Source organism: Silurus aristotelis, assembly GCF_946808225.1.
Source record: "Silurus aristotelis genome assembly, chromosome: 12".
In the NCBI taxonomy this organism is placed as follows: domain Eukaryota; kingdom Metazoa; phylum Chordata; class Actinopteri; order Siluriformes; family Siluridae; genus Silurus; species Silurus aristotelis.
This window is the reverse complement of record NC_139585.1, coordinates 28,770,463-28,794,858: the sequence shown is the minus strand read 5'-3', so window position 1 is coordinate 28,794,858 and position 24,396 is coordinate 28,770,463. Positions and strand designations below refer to the sequence as shown.

Below are 24,396 nucleotides of genomic sequence, written 5' to 3'. Positions count from 1 at the left end.
TGCTTGACACTCTTCGAAAAGAAGACTTCCGAGACACATTCCAGAAGAACGCTGGGAGCGCTGAATTGCTGTGTGAGGGGACTATTTTGAAGGTGATAGTGTGTAAACATAGATAAATAAAGTCCCTCAAACATAATATGCCATACCAGCTTGTTATGGGTTACAGACTAATCATTACCTTCACCAGTACTGTTGTGAGGGAAAACATTAGGGCAGATTGTTGAGGACCCTGACAATTTGCTCCTGATTGGCATTACTAGACCACTTCATCAGCGGGATGAAGATCTTCAAGCTGTACATCTGGTTCCACGTCAAGGGAACTAAAATTGTCTAGTTACAGCTGCATCATCAGTTTCCTTACCCCAGATCTCTGGAGGAATAGTGGTTAGGTGCCCAGGTTCACATCCCAGCCAGTGAACTGGCCTTGGCTACTAGGATTGCACAAGACCCCAAGGGGATTCTGCACAAGGTTAAAAAAAACAAAACAGAATGGTTATCCGAGTTTAAAAATCCCGTGCCAAATCAAAAATATTGAGACCAATGATTTAAACCCCTACCAGGGGGCAGCTGAAGAAAAAAAGAAATCTTTCTCTTGGTCCTCTTCCATTTTATGTCCTGCTGTGACTTAACAAATAAATATCCCGGTCAGCCCTTGTGATCTACTCATAGATGCCATAGTTGTACAAAACATGATCAGTTTTGACTCAGAACAGATGAGCGTTTCGAATAAACCCAGTTGTCCAACATACCGCTTTCGTTATCAACTTTTTTTTTTTCATACTAATGAGACCAAAGTGAAATGTCTGAACGTCAGTAAAAAAATCTTAGTTTGCTCGACAAGCTGGCTTCAGCTACATAATTGACACCAGTGCTCCTGATAAATCCAGCAGAGGATTCACAACAGATGCCATGGACTTATGGCTTATGGACCATGGTCCACTAGTCTGACGACCCCCCATCTGATTGTAAATTAAGAGCAACAGTCTATGACAATGGCTCAGGACCACAGGTTACAGTGAATGGACATTTGGTGCCAACCAGATAAGGATAAGGTTCTCTTTTGAGTCTGGCTCCTCTTAAGGTTTCTTCCTCATGCCATCTCAGTGAGTTTTTCCTCGCCCACAACTTAAAATCATAAGGAACAAACTGATACATCCGGCGCCATCAGGTTGTTTATGGTCCCAAATATGATGTGTTCTAAATATGATTAGCTTAATAGCTCAGATAACGTTAAATCTTTGTACAATCTGTTACTCGAGTGTGTGGATGCCCCGAACAACTGGATTTCTTCTACATATCAGGAACACCCGGGTCGTATTTCAGAAGGCGCTGCCTCGGAATCGCCTCCGAACCGTTCGCAGCTTTCAGCATCCCGAGCTCGAGACGGAATGTTGGCGAGTGGCGTCTGATTTATGTGACTTTTTCGTTTTCTTTTGGGATATTTGTGTGCGATGAAAGGAGATGGAGGGGGAGTCAAACGAAAGGCAAGACTGATGCACTCCTGAGATAAAGACCGAGAAGAGGAAGGGAAACGGGCCGATGCGCAGACACAAATGCAGTCGATAGAAAAGATGAAGTTTCTTGATGTATCGGGTTTCGCAGTCTTACCTCTGAGAACACACACACAGAGGCTGGTTTTCTGTCCTGCCTGGCATGATATGGCTTGCTTTGAAGGTAGCTATGCAGCTCTGTAAACAAAATATCACGCAGCCGTCGGGCAGTCGGGGCTAATTGCTTCCTGCTCCGTCACAGCTTTTAGCTAATACGTCTTTCACACTTGCATTGACTTGTGGCTACAGTGCAATTGAGACGTGTTTATATGGATGTGTGTGTGTGTGTGTAAATAACTTGTTCCTTTTTTTCCCACCCGGACTCAGGCCAGTTAAATCTGAGTAATGCCTGAGAGTAAAAGCCTTTTATCCCAGACATGCTCCTTCTTGAGAAGAATTCACGTCGATAGCGATGCAGGTGTCGGTCGATGCCGAAAACAACGCGCTTCATGAGGCCCTTAACTGATAAATACTAAGACGGTTAACAACAAATGTCCCTGTGCGTCATTTTTCCAGTAACGGAATTCGCAACGAAATTTCTCACCTTCAGGCAAATTTATGATTTTTTTGGTCAGGTTTTTCCGCCCACCTCCGAAAAAACAAGCTGGTAGACGGATTCATGAAATGAAATTGCCCTCAGGTGTGAAAGTGTGTGCGTGTGTTTGTGTGGGTGGGTATGGTTGTTTGTGTGTATTTGTGTGTGTGAAATTCTTTCTCTGAATATCCCAGCGTTCTTAGAAAGAACTGGTGAGTCAGAGCACAGGATCAGCCATGATACAGCACCCCTGGAGCACAGAGGGTTAATGGTGTAAGGGCGCTAAGTGTGGCAGCTTGGGAATACCAGGGCTCGAACTTTCTGATCAGGAACCCAGAGCCTTCACCACCAAGCTACCATGCATTCGTTCATATTCAGGCTTTGTGTGTAAATTCGTTTCCACATCGTTTGGAATGTTCTTGAAGACGAGCAGATAATATTTATGGATATATGTTCTGGACCAGACGCATTAAGGTTTTTCTTATAGGCAGGTTGACATTTCCGTATTTTTTGGATTCCTACGGTCAAACATGGGTGGGGTTTGACTCAAATGGGTGTGGCTTAGCTCTATATTTGTTCTAGGAGTAACGCGTATAATTGCTTGTCTTTTCTTTCGTATTTCTTGGCTAATCGATTTACGCGACCTCGGGTGAAATCGAAATGATTCGGATTTTCCGATATCACAGAATCCCTGCTAACTGATATTTGGATAAGCCAAGCCGTTAACATGTAACCCAATAAGAGCGTAACCGAATCTCTTTTAAACCTCTCCGAAGTGGCTGAGTCCATCTGCTTCCATTTAGAATGTCATTACTGGATCTACTGGAGGAAACATTCAAACACACACACACACACACACACACACACACACACACACACACACTTCTCTCTCTTTCTTTTATCTCAAAACCCCACCTGACAGTATCTGATGGATAAAATAAGAACAAATGACCTCTGTGTGTTGTAAAACAAAAAGAAAAAGAGGAAGAGAAGAAGTGAGTGAGGAAAGAGAAGAAATTGAGGTAAAGGATTAGAGGGGAGTTGGGTCGAGTAAGATGGTAGTCTGGTCTTCATTGATGGGGAGCGCCTGAGCAGCGTAGAAAAGAGATGGGAAGATAAAGAGAGTGAGACAGAAAGAAAGAGAGAGTAAGATAGAAGACAAGATGTATGAAGGGAAAGAGAGAGAGAGAGCAAAGAAAAGACTGAGAGGGTTTTGTATACCACAAAGAGGATCTCTGTCCACACTGGTGTCTGGTGTCCTTTCACTGGAGAGAGAGACTTTGTGTGTGTGTGTTGATATGGTGTATGTTTTGCACTGGGGAAAAAAGAACAGGGAGTGGTCACATCACAATAAACCAGGCGATACCAAAAAATTACATTTCTAACAAACAACAACAAAAAAAGTCGTTCATCCAATTCAGTCGCTTATGTTAATTTAGCATAGTTGGAAGGAGTCTCCAGTTCAAATTCAAGTTTATTTAATTCATCTTAGGGTTTTTCGACACAGTCTTTAGAGTATCTTCTGAAACGTTCCACCTCAATCACTGTGTGGTCCCCCGGCCACCCCCGTTCCCTCTCTCCCAAGATACCCATTCACCCCTCCCCCATACCCGGAATATCAAATGATCCTCAATATGGGCGTCCATCTGTCGCTGCAGAACATCTGAACATCCTGTGGCTCGAAGGCCCATTACAGTGCGAGCCTGCGTTAGCGTGCATTAGCCTTGACTCCAGAGCGAGAGTGTGTTTATTATGGCTTCCGATCGAATCACGTCTAATCTCATCCGCTGCCCCATCTTTCACTTGCCTCCGACTTTCCATTGCAGACCAAATAAAAGCCGCCATGGCAGTATAATGACATTTTAGCCCTGCTTGGTTTTTCCTTCAGATTGCCCGGGGTTTTGATTTTGCATGCAGTAAAAATAACAACAAATTCAATAAAGGATTTATCGTGACAAGCTGGGATCTATTCGGATGTTAGCTTTGTACCTAGTATTACACAAACATGCTAGTCATGCTGTTTGGCACATAGTCTAATACCAGAATCTGTGGTGCATTTGATTAGTTTTCGTGCATTCTAGGTTAGAGGTAAGGAGTTACTCTGTCAACTGTCAATCACAGTGAGACTAACCAATCAAGGGCATTTGTGAGCTTGTGTATGTAAAAGAGTCTGTATAGACAGTTTTTGTTCATATGCATTGTTTCTCACCCATCAGATCCAAACCTTCTGAATGCTTCAAGCACGCCACTTTTTGATCTGGAGCCGTCAGAGTCACCGATCGACTTTACCAACTTTCCTTTAGAAGTGCTACCAGAATCGACGGAGAGCATGCCGACCTCTGACCCCGAAACTAAGAAACTGGGTCTGGGCCTGGGCGATAACCTCATTCCCCTGTACGCCTCAATTGTACCTGCTGTGCTGCTCGGCCTTGTCGCCTTTATCGTTATCAAAAGGTGAGTGGAAACACCCCCACTTCTCCCCCACACCCAGGCAAATTTTACCCCTGCAAAACCACAATACCTGGTCCCACTTTCTCTCACATTTTACTTCCATTTTTCCTCCTGTCCTCTAAACCCATTCACATTTTACCTCCTATCTCCATAAACCCAGTCTCATTTTATCTCCACTCTCTTTGATCTCTTCTCCTCCAAACCCCTTCACATTTACCTCCTCTCCCCTAAACCCAGTCTAATTCTACCTCATCTCCCCTAAACCCAGTCTCATTTTACCTCTTCTCCCCTAAACCCAGCCACATTTTACCTCCTCTTCCCTAAACCCAGTCTCATTTGACCTCTTCTCCCTCAAACCCATTCACATTTTACATCCTCTCCCTTAAACCCAGTCTCATTTTACCTCCTCTCCTCTAAACCCAGTCTCATTTTACATCCTCTCCCCTAAACGCAGTCTCATTTTTCCTCCTCTCCCCTAAAACCAGCCTCATTTCACATCCTCTACCCATAACCAAGTCTCATTTTTCCTCCTCTCCCCTAAACCCAGTCACATTTTACCTCCTCTTCTCTAAACGGCAACAAGTGAAAAGGTTTTTCACAGTCACAGTCCTTACAGACTTTTCACAGTCCTCATTGTGATGCAAAACGTTTTCAAATATCTCCACTTTGGAGAGCGTTTTCAAAAAGCTACATTTTCGTTGACTAAACGAAAACGTATAAGTGTGAACATAGGCCCAGTCATATTTTACCCCCCTTCTCCCCTAAACTCAGTCTCATTTCACCTTCACCCCTGACACCAAATGTAAAAACACTCAATGTAAAGGAAATCGGATTTGCGTACAGTTTTGAGCGTATCTATGTTGGATTTCGAATCGAGGACACATGAAATATTTAAACAGACGGCCTGAGGCCTTTGACCCACTTTCAAAAGAGCAGAAAATCTGGTGTCTAATACATTAGTATGCATTGATCCTCTAAGGCAGGCCAAAGAATGTAAAGTGACTTTGAGAAAAAAATCCTGGATTTATTGTACTGAATAATTTCTGAACATCACTCAAGTTTGTATTCTTAAGACTTATTCAATTCACAGAAGAATATTTTTATTTTTACAGTACACGGCTGGAAAGAAATGGACAGTTAAATTATTATGTCTGGTTTCTATTTACTTCTGACAGCTTTTGACCTACTCAGCCCCCTTTTTTTTTATAAATACGGCATGGGGAATGCAAAAGATTGTAGGACCAGTGGTCCAAATGTGAGGTGGATTCAAGTTCAATTCAATTCAATTCATTTTTTATTTGTATAGCGCTTTTAACAATGAACATTGTCTCAAAGCAGCTTTACACAGATAATGTGATGATTAAACGTAAATATGTTCTTTGTAAGTATGTTTGTCCCTGATGAGCAACTGTGGCAAGGAAAAATTTCCCGAGATGGCATAAGGAAGAAACCTTGAGAGAAACCAGACTCAAGAGGGAACCCATCCTCATCTGGGCCGCACCAATTGAAGCAGATATACAATGTTGCGGGGTACAGCGACGACGACCAGAAGCAAACCGCACTCCCGAGCCAGCGCAGCAGACTGCCGACACCAACCACAGTCCAATCCACCCCCAAAGCACCCGCTCCACTCTGGAACCACATGGAACCACCCAAGGCGCTGATCAGAGACCGTCCCAAGCCGCACAGAAGTGTGAAGAAGCAGGAACAGTGGTCACTGGAGCCTCAGGAGCATGTTTAACTCGACAGAGAGAGAGAGTGTGTGAGAGAGAGAGAGAGAGAGAGAGAGAAGAGGGTGACGGGAAGAGAAGGATATGGATTATTAAGTGTCCCTATTGGTGTATGAAAGTTAATGTCACTGTGCAGTTTGGACTCCGGCAAGACTCGCTATGGCAGCATAACTAAAAGGGAGAACCAGAAGGTAACACAGACATGACGGATCTCTGAGATAAAAGACGACCCACCACACCACCGTCAACAAACACGAGTGAACGTGTGAATGTGAGGGGACGACAGCATACAAATATACCAGTTCAACAAACACTCTATATCCATGCTCCCTCCAGATCTGAGCCTTTACCTAAGAAAAATCTACTGATAAAAGGCTTGACTAAGTTTTCAACCTCGACTTGAACACTGAGACTGTGTCTGAGTCCCGAACACTGGTTGGAAGGCTGTTCCATAACTGTGGGGCTTTATAAGAGAAAGATCTGCCCCCTGCTGTAGTCTTCATTATTTGAGGAACCAACAGATAGCCAGCACCTTTTGATCTAAGTAGGCGTGGAGGATCATACTGGTACAGAAGTTCACTCAGATACGGTGGTGCGAGACCATTAAGTGCTTTATACCTCAGTAGTAGTATTTTATAATCAATGCGAGATTTGATTGGGAGCCAGTGTAGACTGATTAATACAGGGGTGATGTGGTCATATTTCCTAGATCTAGTGAGGACTCTTGCTGCTGCATTCTGAACTAACTGAAGCTTATTTATGCACCTACTCGCACACCCAGACAGTAAAGCGTTACAGTAGTCTAATCTAGAAGTAACAAAAGCATGAACTAGTTTTTCTGCATCCTGTAACGACATCATATTTCTAATTTTAGCAATATTTCTAAGGTGAAAGAAGGCGATCCTGGTAATATTATTCACGTGAGACTCAAAGGAAAGACTCGGGTCAATGATCACACCAAGGTCTTTGAGATTTAAGTGAACTGATTTGATTTATTTAAAGATGGAAAAACAGGATGTTTCTGAAAACACCTTCTGCAGCTTTTCAGCCCTCGAAAAGTAAAGAATTCAGGAGATGGAAAGTTTCAAAATTAGTCATATTCCGATTATTTTATATCATGAATTCATTTGCACGTTTGAACACAGTTTTAATAATTTTAACAACAGGGGTGAAGATTAAGTGTTGGTGGAGGCGGTGTTTTGGTGGTGTATTTCTGTTGGTAGAGGGGACAGTGTGGATTAGTGTGAATGAAGGTGTTATGTGGTGAAGGTGGTGTGTGGTGAAGGTTTAGTGTTGATGGAGGTGTTGTGTGGTCAAGGTTTAGTGTAGTGGAGGTTTAGTGTTGATGGAGGTGTTGTGTGGTCAAGGATTAATGTAGTGGAGGTTTAATGTTGATGGAGGTGTTGTGTGGTGAAGGTTTAGTGTGGTAGAGGTTAAGTGTTGATGGAGGTGTTGTGTGGTGAAGGTGGTGTGTGGTGAAGGGTTAATGTGGTGGAGGTGTTGTGTGGTGAAGGTTTAGTGTGGTAGAGGTTTAGTGTTGATGGAGGTGTTGTGTGGTGAAGGTGGTGTGTGGTGAAGGGTTAGTGTGGTGGAGGTTTAGTGTTGATGGAGGTGTTGTGTGGTGGAGGTGGTGTGTGGTGAAGGTTTAGTGTGGTGGAGGTTTAGTGTTGATGGAGGTGTTGTGTGGTGAAGGTGGTGTGTGGTGGAGGTTTAGTGTTGATGGAGGTGTTGTGTGGTGGAGGTGTGTTGATGAAGGTGTTGTGTGGTGAAGGTTTAGTGTGGTGGAGGTTTAGTGTTGATGGAGGTGGTGTGTGGTGAAGGTGGTGTGTGGTGAAGGTTTAGTGTGGTGGAGGTTTAGTGTTGATGGAGGTGTTGTGTGGTGAAGGTGGTGTGTGGTGGAGGTTTAGTGTTGATGGAGGTGTTGTGTGGTGGAGGTGTGTTGATGGAGGTGTTGTGTGGTGAAGGTAGTATGGTTATGGAGGTGATGTGTGCATGAAAATTGACATGTCAAAAAGTTTAACTAAACGTATGTGAGTAAACAAGTGAACATTTAAGCAGGTAAATAAGTAATACATCACTAATTAATACGCAAAGTCATTCTATAAATATTTAAGTAAATAAACAACTAAAGGAGTAAGTCAAATATGTGAATAATTAAACAGCAACAAGAAACAAATAAATGACCAAATAAATTCTTGTTTGATGTTCTTCCAATGTTTTCCACCATGAGAGCTGTGGATTCGGGGACTGACGTTTATTAACGTCTGACTTCGCGTTCGTTATGGCGTGTGTTTCAGGTGGAAGAGCTGCAAACACAACAAACAGGATGGGAATCGGTCAGGGACGGAGAACCCGAGCCAGACGCCGTCGCCTGAGGGAGAGAAACTGCACAGTGACAGTGGCATCTCTGTAGACAGCCAGAGCTTACAGGAGGGACAAGGCCTGCCACACACAGGTACACACACTAACAAGAACAAGAACACCACCACACACATACACAAACTTCTCCCACTATGCTTAATTACAGCGTCATGGATCAGGGCTTTGAGAAAATCTGTTCACACTGCTCTTTCTGGAATGAGACTAAGAGAGCAAGAACATGGACTGGGTCCACTGGGTTCTTCAAGGGTTCTTTTAAGATTCATTTAATAATTGAGTTGCAAGGACACTGTGGAATTGATTAATTTATATGGAGAATTGGTTTAAACAGGTCTATAGAAAGCTACAAAACAGTACGAGATGTTTTTCTAAATGGGACTCGGGGACAGCGTTGCTAGGCATCTGGGAAATGTAGATGGCGGTCATGTTATGGATAACTTAGCTAAGACGCTTGTAGAAAAATCTCCAGAAGAGTTAAAATGCAAGTAAATTTTTTAGACTTAGACCCCAGATGATTAAAACAGTCAAGCTTAACTGTGAAATGTCTAAAAGCGAACTGTGAAATGTCTTTCGCAGTGGTCAAGATCGACGGAGGCCTGAGTTTGCCCCTGCACGCTTGTGAAGAGCTAGAGAAGCTCTTGGATGACGAGGGGCCGCTGGAAAAAGACTGGTCCAGCCTGGCCGGATTGCTCGGGTACGAAGAAGACCGCATCGCTTCTTTCGGCAAGGAGGAGCGGCCGGTCCGAGCATTGCTGAGCGACTGGGCGAGCCATGATTCGGCCAGCGTTGACACGCTGTGCGCCGCGCTCAAAAAAATCAACCGGGATGATCTGGCTCAGAACATCATGCCTAAGTCCACGGCTACCTCTGTCGTCTGAGGAAACACGCTCCCCTGCTCACCAAGCCACACCCCCTGCTACCACAAGCTTTAGTACCGCAACACACGGTCCACCCGTGCTCATTTCCAACCTTAACGCCATCACGACACCCAGACCGACTAGCGTCGCCGACGCCTCCGCGTTCACACAGCGATTTCAATTCTTTCTCACTCAACACCGATTGATAATTAATAGCAAAAAAATGGGCGGAGGAAACAAGAGCACCGTTTTCCCACTGCAAAATACTTCAGAGGACCTAGTTTTTTGCATGTTCTTTACAGCTATCATGATAAATTTGCTTTTATTTAACAGCACAGCGTCCAGCATTACATTCAGCGGCAACATGACCTAGCGCACGCTAACGTCGCGCATTTAGATTTCCTGGAAATTATGATTTGAACGATGCCTTTGATTTAATCACTATAAGTACCGACCGTATTTATTTCTCGCGCTGATAAAGAATACGCCGTTACCCCCAATGGTGCTCCAGTGCTCAGAGTTTAGCGAGGCTGTGTGAACGCAGCATGACAAAGCTTCAGGACACAAATCCATCCTGGTCTGTACTGCTAATGCGATTTCTAATCTTTAGCTCTGGCGCACTAATCAAAAATTCAATCAATCTGTTGTTTCCGTCTTCACTTTCGGGCCAAAATAAAACGTTAAGGAGTACGTGAGCGAATAACTGAAGCCATGTTTCCCTGAGGTAGAGTGAGCGAGAAAGAGGGAGAGAGACTGCTACCACTGAAACCCGCTGCGATGAACTTGAAAGGAGAAAGTGAAGCATCAGATAAAGAGATTTATTGATGCTGTGTTGAAAGAAAAAGAGAAAATATGATTTATGCTAAAAATGTGTGTTATTGCTAACATATTTGTAATTTTTTTTGTATTGTATAGTTATATTTTTCCTCATGATTTATGGGTTAGCATGGCGATAGCTTGTTGTCGTTGTCATGACAAGCTTCGGTCGTCGTTTGTTGACCCTTTTTGTCACCAGAACTATCTGTTGCTACAGTAACCGTTTGTTATCATAATACCCATGTTGCTGTTGCCACAAGATACCTTTTTGCTAACTCTCTTTGTCGCCATAGCAACCCTGCTGTCACGATACCTTTGTTGTCATTTTTCAGTTTTGTTGCAGTTGTCAACTGTCTTTGTTGCCATAGCAACCCTGATGTCACGATAACATGACATTGTTGGTGACTTCGTTGTCATTAGAACTCGCTGTTGCGACTGTTACACTTTGTTGCTATGGTAATTTGTTTCGATTGTTCTTCACTCTGTTTTCATGAAAACTGTTTGCTGCCTTGTTAACTGTTTTTTGTCTGGATAACTTTTAACATTTTTATCCCAATGGTACCATTTTTTTTGTTACTAAAGTTGTTCCAATCATGTTTTTTTGTTGCCATAGTAACTGTTGCCACGGTAACTTTTGCGTTAACTTTACGTTGCCAAGCAATTCCTTGTTGCCTTGGTACCTCTTCACTATTTCTTTTTACTGCATTTTTTTTACGCTAACTTCCTGTTCTCATGACGACTTTTACTTGCCATGGTAACGCTTTGTGACAATGGGAACTTTAGCTCTTTTCACCAAAGTTGGAACTTTTGTTCTTTTTCGCCAAAACATTTGTTAATTACTGAAAAGCAGATATTTAATTATGCCTTTTTTTTTTTTTTTTTTTTTTGGTTTTTTTTTTTTCTTAAAAAAAAAAAAAAAAAATCTGGTAGTTTGAAGTAAAGCAGGAGAACTCAATGGGCCGATGAGATAGATTTGATGTTCTGGTGATCGTGTTCAAACGCAGGGAGACTCAGTGTACCGCTGTTGTTTTTGTGGAACAGGAAGGTAAACTGATCTTAGTCCGTACCTGGCCAGGGTCATCACCATGACAAAAGAGCTCGGTCAAACCATCATGACCCAGATTAGCCATCACCCCCACACACAAACACACAAACACACACACACAGAGGAGGCAACCCGGTACCCCATTGAACAATTCAGGATAACTAAAACCACATGATTAAAATGAAGGCTGTAATAAGTGAGAGAAACAGGACACCGCAGAAGCTGCACACAGCGAGCACTGCATTTACACGAGCTACAAACAGCACAACATGCAGAACATCGCTGCCTTGTCGTTCCTCAGGCGCCCATTGTCCATTTCCATTAGCCGAGACAGGTGAGGTGTGTGAAGTGAAGTTTGTTGATGTGGTTTCGGACACACGACCGTAGCAGAACCGAACCTGAAAGACATAAACTTGCTGTCTAGATTTGGACATCCCGTTCCACATTTAGTCCCCATTTGCTGTTTTCATAACCTTCTAGAAAGATGTTGTTTTGGAGTGTGGGGGTTTGTGTAAGGTCAGGTTCTGATGTAGGTGAGAAGATGAGGAGGCCTGAGGTGCAGTCGGCGTTCACATTCATCCCAAAGGTGTTCAATCTATCTGCTCCAAAGGAGATCTATAGCAGAGGATCTTCCACTATAACCTATGTAAAGAGCTCATAGTTCATAGAGCTTCCAAAGACATCCTATAATCTTGGGGAAGAACCAGCTGGAAAAGTTTAATGCTTAATGTTTAAAAGGTCCACCTTGAACAAACGTTCTCAGGCCTGAGGATTACTTGAACAATCACTTTGTATGTGAAACAATAAATAGGTTTGGTTTATTAGCAACATTAATCCCTTAGACCACCATAAACCACCACAACCATCTACATTTGGAGCATGTTTCCTTCCAGCCTGAGCAGTTTCTCTGACTCTAATGACTCTGGACAGGTTGATGAGTCTGTGTGTTACTAATAGGCGAAAGAAAAAAAAAAAAAAGATACCGATATCCAGAGGCAGAACATTATCTTGAGGTTTTACTCTGGTGACACTTTTAAACCTTTTAAAACGTCACACCCGTCGTCCACTGAAAAGCTCCGAGGCATCTGCGATCGAAGATTTATCGAGTTAACATGAAGTTGAAAAGACGTTTGGGTTCGAGCAGGGCTTTTGATGACGGATTGGAGATGACAGGAGGCCGGTGTTCAGGGTCAGGGTCGTACGGTTCTCTTTTGATTCTGACAGCGTGGAACGACCGGCCGTAAATCCTCAGGAGACAGTCGGGGCAGAAGCGATAAACTGGTCTGGCCTTGTGCTTTTTATTTGATTCGAATTATCTTTTGAAATCATCGGCATGCTAAAAATTCGCTTGGTTCTTTTCAAAATGCATGAGAAGTCTAACGTAGCTGACAGGAAAGAGTTGTAAGCCTCGTTTCCCAATCCTTTAATAGTCATGAAGGAATCGTGTAGGATTCGTCAGCCATTTTTGTTTGTGAACCTGAAGCGTAACAGCAATCTGTAGGCAGAAATGCTCTGAGATACCAAGTGAATCCAAGGAATTCAACTGGGATGCTAAATATAAATCAGATAAAAATACTCATGAGGTACTAAAAATTAGCAAGGAATACTTTGAGATACTAAAAATAAGCTAGCCAGGAAAACCCTGAAATACTAATAATAAAACCAAGCAAAAATACCAGACAGGACCAAACTCCAAGATACTACTAATAAAAAAATACGGAATACTCTACATTAAAAAAATATAAAAATAAATAATTGACATGAATCCTCTTGGGGAAAAAAAAAAAAAAACAAATTGAAGAGGAATACCCTGAGATACTTACATTTATCCAGAGCGACTTGCATTTATTTCATTCATAAAACTGTGCACCTATGAAGTTTATGGAACTAAGGGCCTTGCTTAGGGGCCCAGGAATGGCAACTTAGTGGGGCTGGAATTTGAACTCATGACGTTTCAAAGAGCCGGAAAGTAAATAAACAGGAAAAATTTTTTTTTACAGTGCATTATGGAAATGCCAGTTCCTTCGCTCAGGCTTTATTTCTCTAAAAAATTATGTCAACATGGAAAAAATGTATGGGAATTTTCCAGAACCCAGGGTAGCGGAAAAGCGGGTGTCGTCATTGTCGAGTTCGATGTCATCGATTTACCTATATCAACAGAGCTATTAGCTAATATATTTCTGTCGCATGTAATATATACATTTATCCAGCAATCTATCTGCCTTTCGGATTGGTAACCTGAGTAACTAGCATGCTAGCGCCTGGCTAACATGCACATTCCATCACAACTTGCAGGATTCGCTTTTATAAATCATAAGATGAAATACTTCAAAAAGCGCAACCAATTTCCACCATTACTGAGATAAATTATTTGAATCCAAGATGGCCGCCCTTCCACAGGGGGTAGCGTTCCAGTTCTGAGCTACACAGTGAATTTGATGTTTGATGGATAACAGGACGTCCTGCTGTGTCCCAAACCACATCAGCAAGCCGACTTTTCTTGCGTGGTAGCCTTGTAAAAATATGTAGTGACATTTTGCAAATCCAGGCATGCAAATCACACACATGGCAAAGACTTTACGATATTTTTTGGACTAACAATGTTGTAAATGATGCAAACACACTGTATAAACATACTTGTAATGAAGGTGTTCCCTTTTCTTTCTTCGAGGGAGTTTTCTCATTTTCTTACTTAGAAGTGTAAGTAGGCTTTGATTTTATTATTTTTTTAACTGTTAATAATAATTTTTTTTTTTATTTGTACAATAGTTATTTTTTCTCTTTTTACCAGAATAAGGTGAAGCACTTATAAAACTATAATGAGTCTCACAAGTGCCTGAAAGAAGCATCAGGTTTGTTTTGATATTTTATGTTGCAAAAAAATTTGTTGTTTTGTCCATTTTTTTCACTTTGACATTCACGATTTCAACGAATAACTGCCATGTTTTCTCAAACAACAGAAACCACTGATTCAAGAAGGGGCGGAGCTTACATCTACCACATCAAAACAAAAAAATCGCGGTTTTATTTACGCGCTAGGAACTGTGTAACGTTAACTAAACTAGCCGGCTATTTCAGTACAACGCAGCAGTACTCTGACACACCCCAGCTAACTCTTTGCTAATATTAACAAATATTAACTGGTTTGCTAGCTAGGGATTATCGGACGCTAAGAAATTATATCATAAGCTATGAAGACTTCGAACAGATGCTACCTAATGCAATGGTCATGTCAAACGAATCGTTTTGATTGGTTAAAATTGTATTAAGGGCCCCGCCTCTTGTTGATTAAAAGACTTCTATCATTCTGCAAAAATTCATCGATTCTTTTCCGTCATCTTGTTTTCGGCAATCATTCACCATGTAGTCGTCCATGTTTGTCATTTATTGAGGGAAAAAAAATGGACACGCTGCTTTCCGACAAAAGCTTGTCTGTGGATGACATGTGCAGGTCCTGGTATCACAGACTTGAGGCAAAAAAAAAAAAAAAAGATCATGTACTTATTTAAGTAGCATGATGGAGATGAAGGAGCCAAAGGAGGGGACGCCAGGTGGCTTGTGGGTAATTCCAGAAGGGGGCGGAAATATTGTACAAAACTCTTGTACTCTTGTAGTGTTTACTTGTATTTACTTCCATGTATCATATAAATGTGAATTTGCTAGAATTCTTGAATAGGACAGAATAAAAAAACATGAATAAATGAGATATGAAATAAACACATTTGAGTTGCAACAACATATTTCATGTGTCATGATGACTTTTTTTCTGTTTATGTCCTAACATATAAAACTTTATACAGGTGCCCAATACACTGTTAATGTGCAGCTTAGTGTAGCACATGCGAACAAAGCTATAAGACAAAAATAAGGTAAACAGCAATAAAGAAATAATAAATAGCTCATAATAGCATACAAATCTATAACTTGTCACAAAAATGCAGTTAATAGTCATTAATTCACATGTCTACTTTTCTATGTTCCATATAATCCATCCCTGAGGAGAAATGTTATGCCTATAGTGCAGTTACTACAGGTTTTAAGTTAGTACCTCCCCCATACTACAGGGTGTGCTATAGAAAGTTTTGTTACACTGTTTTGAACAAATTTGGATTTCACAGTACCACCATTTCTCCTAATTAGATCTCTTCAGGTGCGAGTCAAATTTGACTTGGAATGTGCAAAACTAACAAAACATTTTATATAAAAAAAAACCTCAAGGGTGTTTTTACTGTCAAAATTCAAACAAATTTGACCTGAACGGGCTGTAAGGGTTAATTTCTAAAGGAAGTCATGTTCTTAAGGCAAAGAAAGGCAAATCAAACATTTTTTATTATGAGAAAAGTGGAAAACGGTTCTTTTGGTTAGACAGATCAAAATATAAAATTCATTTTGGGAACCATAGAGGCTGCATTATCCGGACTAAAGAGGATAGGGACCATCTGGCTTATCATCAATGTTTACTTTAAAAGTCTGTGTCACTCATGATATGGGGGTGCTTTAGTACGTGTGGAGTAGCCAGCTTGCACATGTCGAAAGGCTTCATCAATTCTGAAAGGTATTTACAGGTTTTAAAGCAAAAAAGGCTTCCATCTAGATGAAGCCTTTTTCAGGGAAGCCCTTGCATATTTCAGCAAAATAACCAGCAAAATACTCCATCTATGTATGGTTTCATAGTGAAAAAAGTGCTAAATTGGCCTGCTTGCAGTCCAAACCTTCCACCAATTGGAAACATTTGCTACATGTTGAAATTAAAAATACAACAAAGAAAACCCAGGACTGTTAGACAGCTACTCACAAATGGGAAAAAAAAAAAAATCCTCTCACAAAACTCCAGCTACTGGTCTCCTCAGTTCCCAAATGTAAACAGACAGAACAGGGAATGCTGTAAACATTTCCCTGTCCTAACTTTTCTGAGATTTATTGCAGCCATCAAATTCTAAATTACCTTATTTTTCCTTAGTTTGAACCAATTTTTCTATGTTTTGTTCATAAATATAACAGTAATTTCTGATAAAGCTACATTCTCCTTTTCTTGCTCCTGTAATCTGGAGGTCAGCAGAGCGCCAGCTCAAGCTAAATAACATTTAGCAAGTTAGTGGTTATCTAGCATGCTGTTAAGCCATAATCAATTCCCTGACAGGTGTGAAGGAGGCGTTTCACTAGACACTGTGTTTGTTCGTGGTAGGTCGAGGCTTGTGTAGGCTGAGGAATGTTAATCAGACCCTGGGGACTTGTTAATGAGGTAAGAGTTGCAGTGAGAGATAAGAGAGAGGTCAAGTGGACAGGTGTGAGTGGTTCCAGTTTCAGATAACACATAAAACAGAGAGAGAAAATTGTTTCTGTTGTTTCAGACGTGTGTGAGTCCTAAATATTGCATTCCAACTTGCTTCCTCAGCAGTTGTTTTGCTGTAAGGAATAAACCCTGTTCATAATCCTGGTTCAGTTTTAACACACGGAAAATGTGTTTTAATATATGGTTTATTATAGCAGTTCACATAATGCATATTTTTTAGAGTTACTTATGCACAAAGCTTTTACATTTCAGTCATACCTTGATTTTTAATAAATGTTAAAAGTATATGTTTAAAGTCAAACTAATATCTATTAAAAAAGACATTTTAATTCTACTGAAGCCAATATAGCTTTCTCTGTTATTTTCCAGTGTTAGCTTAGACTGAAAGCAATGAAATTTAAGGAAAACATTTTTAACACTGTCTTTAACTACACCTCTGTCTAAAAACAGTTTTCTTTTTGCTACACAAACCTGTTTTATGGTTTGTGTTTAGGTTTAACAACGTCTTACTCAAAAAAACACTTCAAGAAATCGCTATCTGTGAAAACAATTCAATATGGAATAGACAATTCACCAGTTAAAAACAATTGGGACATCATAAAATGAAAAATACAACAAAGAGGACCCAGGACAGCAAGAATCTTGTATAAGTCACAAAATAGGACAAACTTCCTCTCCCAAAACTCCAGCACCTGGTCTCCTCAGTCCCCAAATGTAAATGGAGAAAAACAGAGGATGCTACACTGTGGTAAACATGGTGACTGTGATTTTATGAACGGAGACTTGGTCAAACTTTGGAGAACAATCTAGATGCTATGCTTACAACGTTTCTATTTTAAAGTACAAATTACTTCCTGACTTCCTTCCTAATGCTTTTAGTTTATAATTATCATTTGAGAAAACTGTTTCTTTGACGTAATCCTCGCCTATTAGTTCACTGATTTCAGGATCAGAGCTCTTCATTCTCCTTCTAAATTCGACAAACATGAAGAACTTATTCACAAGTTAGTTTCATCATTACATTACATTACACACTAACTATAGTTATGAACCGTAATTGGTAATAAGTTTTTTTTTTTGCGATCCTGCATGGGAATAAGTGTTAAACGAAGTGTTGTAATGGAGTGTATTTACGAATCCTCGGTTGGGTTTGAACACCAGGTTGACCTCTGATTCTCACAGCTATGCAGCGGTCTCTCAGGGACGCTCAGTGTTAAAAAGGTGTTGACACCGAGGACCTCTGAGATTCTGTAACCCAGGGTCAAGTTCCCAGCATACTCACAGTGGGACAGAGAGCGCTAGAGAAAGACGGTAATCTCAGACTGTACGTCTGGTACTTTTTTATGAAATCAATAAATGTAACTATATAAACACGTAGTTCTTTATTTACATGTTTACACTAAAAGCAATAAAGCAAAGCCAAATTTTAGGCCAATTATGGACAATTTCACATGTTGTTTTTCCACTTTGCACATTATATATAAATTGACATCATTACTACTTGCAATATTATAATTTGCAAGTGGAACAAAAAAAGGAACAGGAAGCAAAAAAAAAGTATTGGAACACCTGACCTTTGGGCTCATATGTGACACCGCCAAACTGTTACCACAAAGTTGGAGGCGCACAATTGTATTAAGGGTCTTTGAATGCATTCGATTTTCCCTGTACCTGAATCAGGAGAGCCAAACCTGCTCCAGCCCTACCTCTGGATGGAGTTCTCTTTTAATGGAGAACACTCTGTGCAGGAGGGGAGGGTTTCAACATCAACAGCCTAAAGATTAATGAAGTTATTAGGCAACTCAAGAACTTTGAGGACTGATTTGGACTCTACTATGATGGTGTACATTACTGAACAGTACAACAATGATGGAACTGTAATGGACATTTAATACCACTTAAATAAGGAGGGATTCCACCCAAGCTGCCCCCCCCCCCCCTAATTTTAAAGGTGTCTTGGTTAGGGGATGAAAGGGGACTAAGGGCCTTGCTCGAGGGCCCAAAAGTGACAGCTTAGTTATACCCCAAACCCAACCTTCCAATCATTACCTCAGACATTTTAAAAAAAGTATACGTTTGCGCGTGCCAGACCTCAAGACGTTGCAACAAACTCCTGTTTTTCATAAGAGCTTCTTTATTTGCACATCAATCATTAAACTCCTTTTCACACAGTCCTCGAGATCGATACAGCGAAACACAACGAACATAATGTCATAATTACCGCTCAAGCGCATTTAATTCACCACTTATTTTCTTTCAATGCGATGTTTCCGTTGGCAGCTCTGAAGATAACAACCTCCCAGGACACGCCGTGCTTTAATAAACACTGCGTTTCGCGGCTGGGACGCGGTACGACATGTTTTTCTGTTCGTTCTAAAAACGTTTCTCAGAGAAAAGTCTCCCGAATTGAGGACCAGCCGTGGGAAAGTGCTGACAGCCGAATAAATTGAACACAAATAACATTTTATGAACCTTTAGAAGAAAAAAAAAACTAAAAACATTTAATGAGTTTGGTCACCAGTGGTGCGCACTCATTTCTGATTTATTGATACACATAGCTTGAGATCTAGCACTTAGATCTTTTCTAACACCGTCGTGGCTGAATGAAAGGTTAGGACGGTCAGGGTCAGTAAGTCCTGCTCTGCTGGCCTAAACACTATCAGAAGGACTGACCTACATTTACAACCTAAATTCTAATATTTGTTTAATGAAATTGTATTAATTTATTCCCAACAGTTTATTCTCTTCATTTCGTAGTGTTTCTCTCGGCTGCACTGCTTCCAGTACGTGTATGTAAATGTTAGATTTTTGTCCAATCAGATTTCAGCCTCTATGTGCTGCATGTCAATCTAATCTGCACAGAGCCTTCAAAGTCAGTACTGCTGGCCTTTTTACCACAGTCTCCTTAAGAAATAGCTCTGTTTCTTTAACCAGTCAGATTTCATATTCGCCTCACAGGGCAGCTCGCTGGACCAGAATTGGGTCAGCATTTTTCCGTCCTCTGACTGGTTGGTCAGAGGAAAACTGTTACAGCCAAGTTTGACTGGTAAAACACGTGTGTAGCTCTGCACACGTTAATACATCTGAGTTAGACTTTTTTTACACCTACGGAGAAAGAGAAATTGATTTGCTCGCAGACATTTTTAAAAATCCATTTTAAAGAAAAGCTAGACATCGTGAGGAGGTCGGCCAACCCTGAAGCTAGCTAGCGTGTCTCAGCCCGGGAAAGGGTTTGTTCTCCACTTCTAGACCAGTGAATACGAGCGGTACCACTGGATTACAGCCTCTGGGGGGCGCTGCAAATTATGAGTCTGCATCTCTGGTGAGTAGGTTGTGTTTTATTTACATTTTAATGTTTTTGTCATGTTATTAGACAAATATTGATTCTGATCTGCTCCAGATGTTGTAGGTGCACAGTTGTGGTTGTATTGTAGAGGTTTGGAGTCTTAACTGGGTTTCTTGCTTTAGAAAATGGTTTTCACCCAACATATGTGAAATGCCTCTCTGTAATGCCACGTGTTGTTATATTGTGTTTTTGTATTGTATTGATGGTTTCTATTATTGCAACGTGATAGTGGTAGTATTAAGAGGTGGATTAAGTCGGGTACGTGGGGTACGTCCCCACTGAAGGCCCAGGTACCAAATGCACGGCCCACCACCGACGCCTGAAGTATATCTGATAAAAAAAAAAAAAAAAAAAAAAAAACAGCTTCCTAATTTCAGACAGACTTTGTTGTTTTGCAACACAGTTCGCTTGTATATTCAGTCACACCAGACGGAAACGCTTTCCAGAAGGTTCCACAGGAAATGTAGTTGAGGAGTTGTTTCTTGCACATGCAGTTCAATTCAGGTCATTGTGAATATATTTGTTCGCATTTCTACTTCACTTCAGTACTTTAGTCTGATTTTATATATGAGAAATTGTGTACTTTTCATTTACGCAATCTTTGACTTGAATTATTTGTACTTTGGACCTTTTTTATTTACTTTACTCACAAAACTTGCCTTTTTTTAAAAGTACAAGTGTAACCTACTGGATCTGGTGATAGTGTGTGAGAGTGTGTGAGTGAAGTAAAAAGTCATTCATTGTGTGTGTGTGTGTGTGTGTGTGTGTGTGTGTGTCTTCTTATAAAGGTGCGACTGAATGAAAAACCCAATTGCATCTAATTATTCACATACAGTTTTCAGATCACTACTTTTCGTACTTAAATTCATTCAAACGTGAAAATTTAAGCAAAGGATAAGTACTTTTACTGATATATTGATATACAGGAAGTACAGTTTCACATTTTTTTTCTCATGGCTCGAGCGTTGACTGGAATACAGCGTCTCGACCCCTAAAGCGCCCTCACAAAGGGAACATTAATTTTAAGTAAAAACACATACAAAAATAGATCTAACCATGATATATGCACATCAAATATGCATATATCTATAAAGTTGTATATTCCCATACGTAAAAAAAAAAAATTTTTTAAATATATTTTGAAATCTTTTTTTTTTTTCAAAAGGAAAAAAAAAATAAATTTATGAAATTTATTTCAAAATATAGAAAAAATTGCAAAAAAATATATATTTGCTATATTTATATAAATGTATTTGGAATAAATATTTTTTTTGCTCGTTTTTTGTATATTTTCGAAAATATATTTTAAAATCATTTAAAATATAAATTATATAAAAATATAAAAATATATTTAAATACATTTAAATATACATTTAAATGTATTTTTGCCAACCATATATTTCAATCCAAGAAAATACATTTACATGATAGATTTTAGGAAAATCTAAATTTTTTTTAAGAAACTTGGCAGTCGCCCTTATCCAGAGCAAATTTACAACTAAACAGGGGAAGGTTAAGGGCCTTGCTCAAGGGCCCAGCAGTGGCAGCTTGGTGGTGGTGGTGGGATTTGAACTTGTGAAATTCCGATCCAAAGTACAACTCCCTAACCACTGAGCTACCAGAATTCAACAAAATAAGAAAAAAGAAGCTAACAAAATATAAAAAAAAAAAACATTGCAAATCAAAATGTTTTACACCAAACTGTAAGCAAATCCTTTGATGATTCTCATTTTGCGGGTAATAAATATTGTTTGTAGCATTGGAATAATTCATTTGAATTCGCTGTACATAAAAAAAGTTATTGTTTGTGTATCAGCAATTTTTCTGATACACAAACAATATTTTAAAACGCATTTTTTTATGCAATTTTCCTTTGCATTTCCTCTGTCCACAGTAGTGAATGAACGGCAAAACCCCCCCAAAAAAAGATAACAAAATATCGGTTTGAATTCAGTGTAATTTAATATTTGACAATTCATAAAATATATTTATTAAATTCCATATTTATATAAATGAATAATTTAAAAGTTTATTTTATTTGATTAGTGATCTATCTATCTATCTATCTATCTATCTATCTATCTATCTATCTATCTATCTATCTATCTATCTATCTATCTATCTATCTATCTATCTATCTATAAAGCATGCTAAGTGAAATGGAAAAATCAACACATACAATTATGACTGTGTGTTAAGCATGAGAAAATGAGTTTGGAAATTGGAATGCTGATGGTGTCTGGGGATAAGATGAATTCTCCCTATACTTCATCCCATCCCATCTCGCCCCCCCCCCCCCCCCCCCCCCAGGTATTTACTTTACTTCCCCAGGCTACGAGCCGTAACCTTAGCATCTGACCCGATACCAGAGGAAACATTTCATGGCTAAATGGATTGTTGTACAGGAGCAGTGAGAGTGTGCTGTATGTACGTCCAGTTATCTGACAAGCTTGAAGGTGTTAACATGCAAATACAAACATACATTGCAGTAAAAATTCGTTTCCTGGTATGTGTAATGATCATACGTTCCAAAAAAAACACTGTTCTGGAATGATGTAAATACAGTTTATGCACTAAAGTATATTGACACCTGAATTTTCCAACCATGTAACTTTTAGCACACGATTGTATTTTATGTCTTTGGATGCGGTAGAATGGATTTTGCCCTTCGATGAATTTGGAGACCCAAATCTGTTTGAACATTATAATGCATCTGTGCACAAAGCCAGCACCGTGAAGATATGGTTTACATAGGTTGGAGTGGAAGATCTCCATTGATAGAGTTCTAATCTCATCCCTATCAAACACCTTTTGGGTTGAATTGGAACGCACCCCAGGCTTCCTCACCTCACCTCACCTCGCCTCACCTCACCTCACATCACCTACATCAGTTCCTAAACTAACACTAACACCAGTGTGGCTGAATGAGCAGAAATCACTACAAAGCACACTCCAAAATCCAACATCTTCCCAGAAGAGTTCTTATAACAGCAAATAAAGACTAAATGTGGTCTGGGATGGTTCAAAAAGCACATACCAAACACATGGACTTATAGCATACCCGAATGGTGTATATGTAACACCACAAAAAACGAGTTTCACGCTGTTCCACTCTCCCGTCGCAGAGGTTAACAATGATCTCATATTAATATCTATAGCAGTGAACCCAATGATGTCACCGAGAGCCACCAGCATAAACACAACAGAAAAACTTCCCAGCGTTGTGAACGATCACGGCGTTACATTACACCGTACGTAACACTTTGAACTGGCACCGGAACCATGTCTTGTTTGGTTCCGATTTCAAGAAATGTGAGCTGAACTACGCATCTGGAATAAAGAGCGAACGGATTTGCTTCATTTCCAGAACACATGTCCTTTGCTGAATTACTCGCAATAATAAAGCTGCTCCACACAGCTTCTCGTGGTTGGAAGAGAAGAATACAGGCGGTAAAACGTTTCCGATTTCCGAAACTGAAGAGCCGCACGTGTAAGTCATGTGCAATAAACAATAAACGTTTGTGTTCCACTAGTTTCCCGCATTCTTTTTATAGCTCTTTACGAGACTGCAAAGAAATAGATGCGATCGCAAAAACACCCTTTTCAGTGGCCTGTTATTTGTGTATATGCTAAAAAATAAGCCTCTGCTTATTTTAAATGATCGCGATTTAAAAATCGCGACCATTGTCTCCATTGTGTTGTCAGTCGATGAAAATATTTGATCGCGAATAATTGCAACTTAATTGCGCATTTTTATCTGTTCTAAACGCACCTTAAAAGGCCGTTTTCAGATGACAGCCGTGCTCGTAAAAAAAAAAAAAAAAAAAAAATCCTGTATTTTTCAACTTTTGATATGTTTCCACACGGACGGTTTTAATCGCCGGATGCGTGCATCGAGGCGGATTCTGGTGCTCAAACTTTTTTAGCGTGTTTAGCGATTGCAATAGTGTTTTCGGGTTGATTTATTTGTTTGTATCCGAGAAAATTAAGGACGTCGTCAGTAAACGTGTGTAAAAATGGTCCAACAGAAACGCATTCATCGCGCGTAAAAAAAACCCCTGCAAAAACGAATTTGCGTTCACGCGCCGTTCATTTTGACAGCCAATACGCGAAATGACCAGAACCCTAAAGATGTAAATTTTTTACAATTCATTTAATACTAAATTAGGCCTCTCGAGAACTTCCAATGGATGTAAACCATATCTTCATGGACATGGTGGAACAGGTTCCTAGCACAAGTGAAGGGAAAATTGACGTCCTATACAACTGTGTGCCTCCAATTGTGTGGTAACATTTTGGGGAAGAACCACATACAGCTGGAATAATGAGGCGTCCCAGAAACGTTTTATCCGTATAGCATACTTGCGCACAAAAACAATCGGTTGATTGGTTCA

The 24,396-nt window shown here is 40.2% G+C and overlaps 1 protein-coding gene and 1 long non-coding RNA gene across 6 annotated transcripts in view; both read left to right on the top strand.

Moving 5' to 3' along the window:
• Positions 1–15,101, top strand: part of ngfrb (nerve growth factor receptor b) — a 37,317-nt gene extending 22,216 nt beyond the window's left edge. Inside the window, exons 4-8 of one of the 2 annotated variants that reach the window (XR_014536121.1) lie at positions 4,302–4,539; positions 8,564–8,721; positions 9,222–11,912; positions 11,988–12,694; positions 12,761–15,101. Coding sequence is in view for 1 of the 2 variants with exons in the window: in XM_083557153.1 (XP_083413279.1) it covers positions 4,302–4,539; positions 8,564–8,721; positions 9,222–9,523 (698 nt within the window). In the remaining variant the exon portion in view is untranslated. Of the gene's footprint in view, positions 1–4,301; positions 4,540–8,563; positions 8,722–9,221 lie in introns of both variants that reach the window. The other variant, XM_083557153.1, reaches the window with a different exon arrangement.
• On the top strand, positions 7,508–8,225 carry LOC310734787. Of its 4 annotated transcripts, XR_014536126.1 has the most exons (4): positions 7,508–7,551; positions 7,585–7,731; positions 7,845–7,991; positions 8,022–8,225. It is a non-coding gene; the product is annotated as an uncharacterized lncRNA (long non-coding RNA). The 4 variants fall into 4 exon arrangements; XR_014536127.1 differs by having other exon boundaries at positions 7,520–7,698; positions 7,861–7,991; XR_014536128.1 differs by having other exon boundaries at positions 7,520–7,731.
• Positions 15,102–24,396: the final 9,295 nt, after the last annotated feature.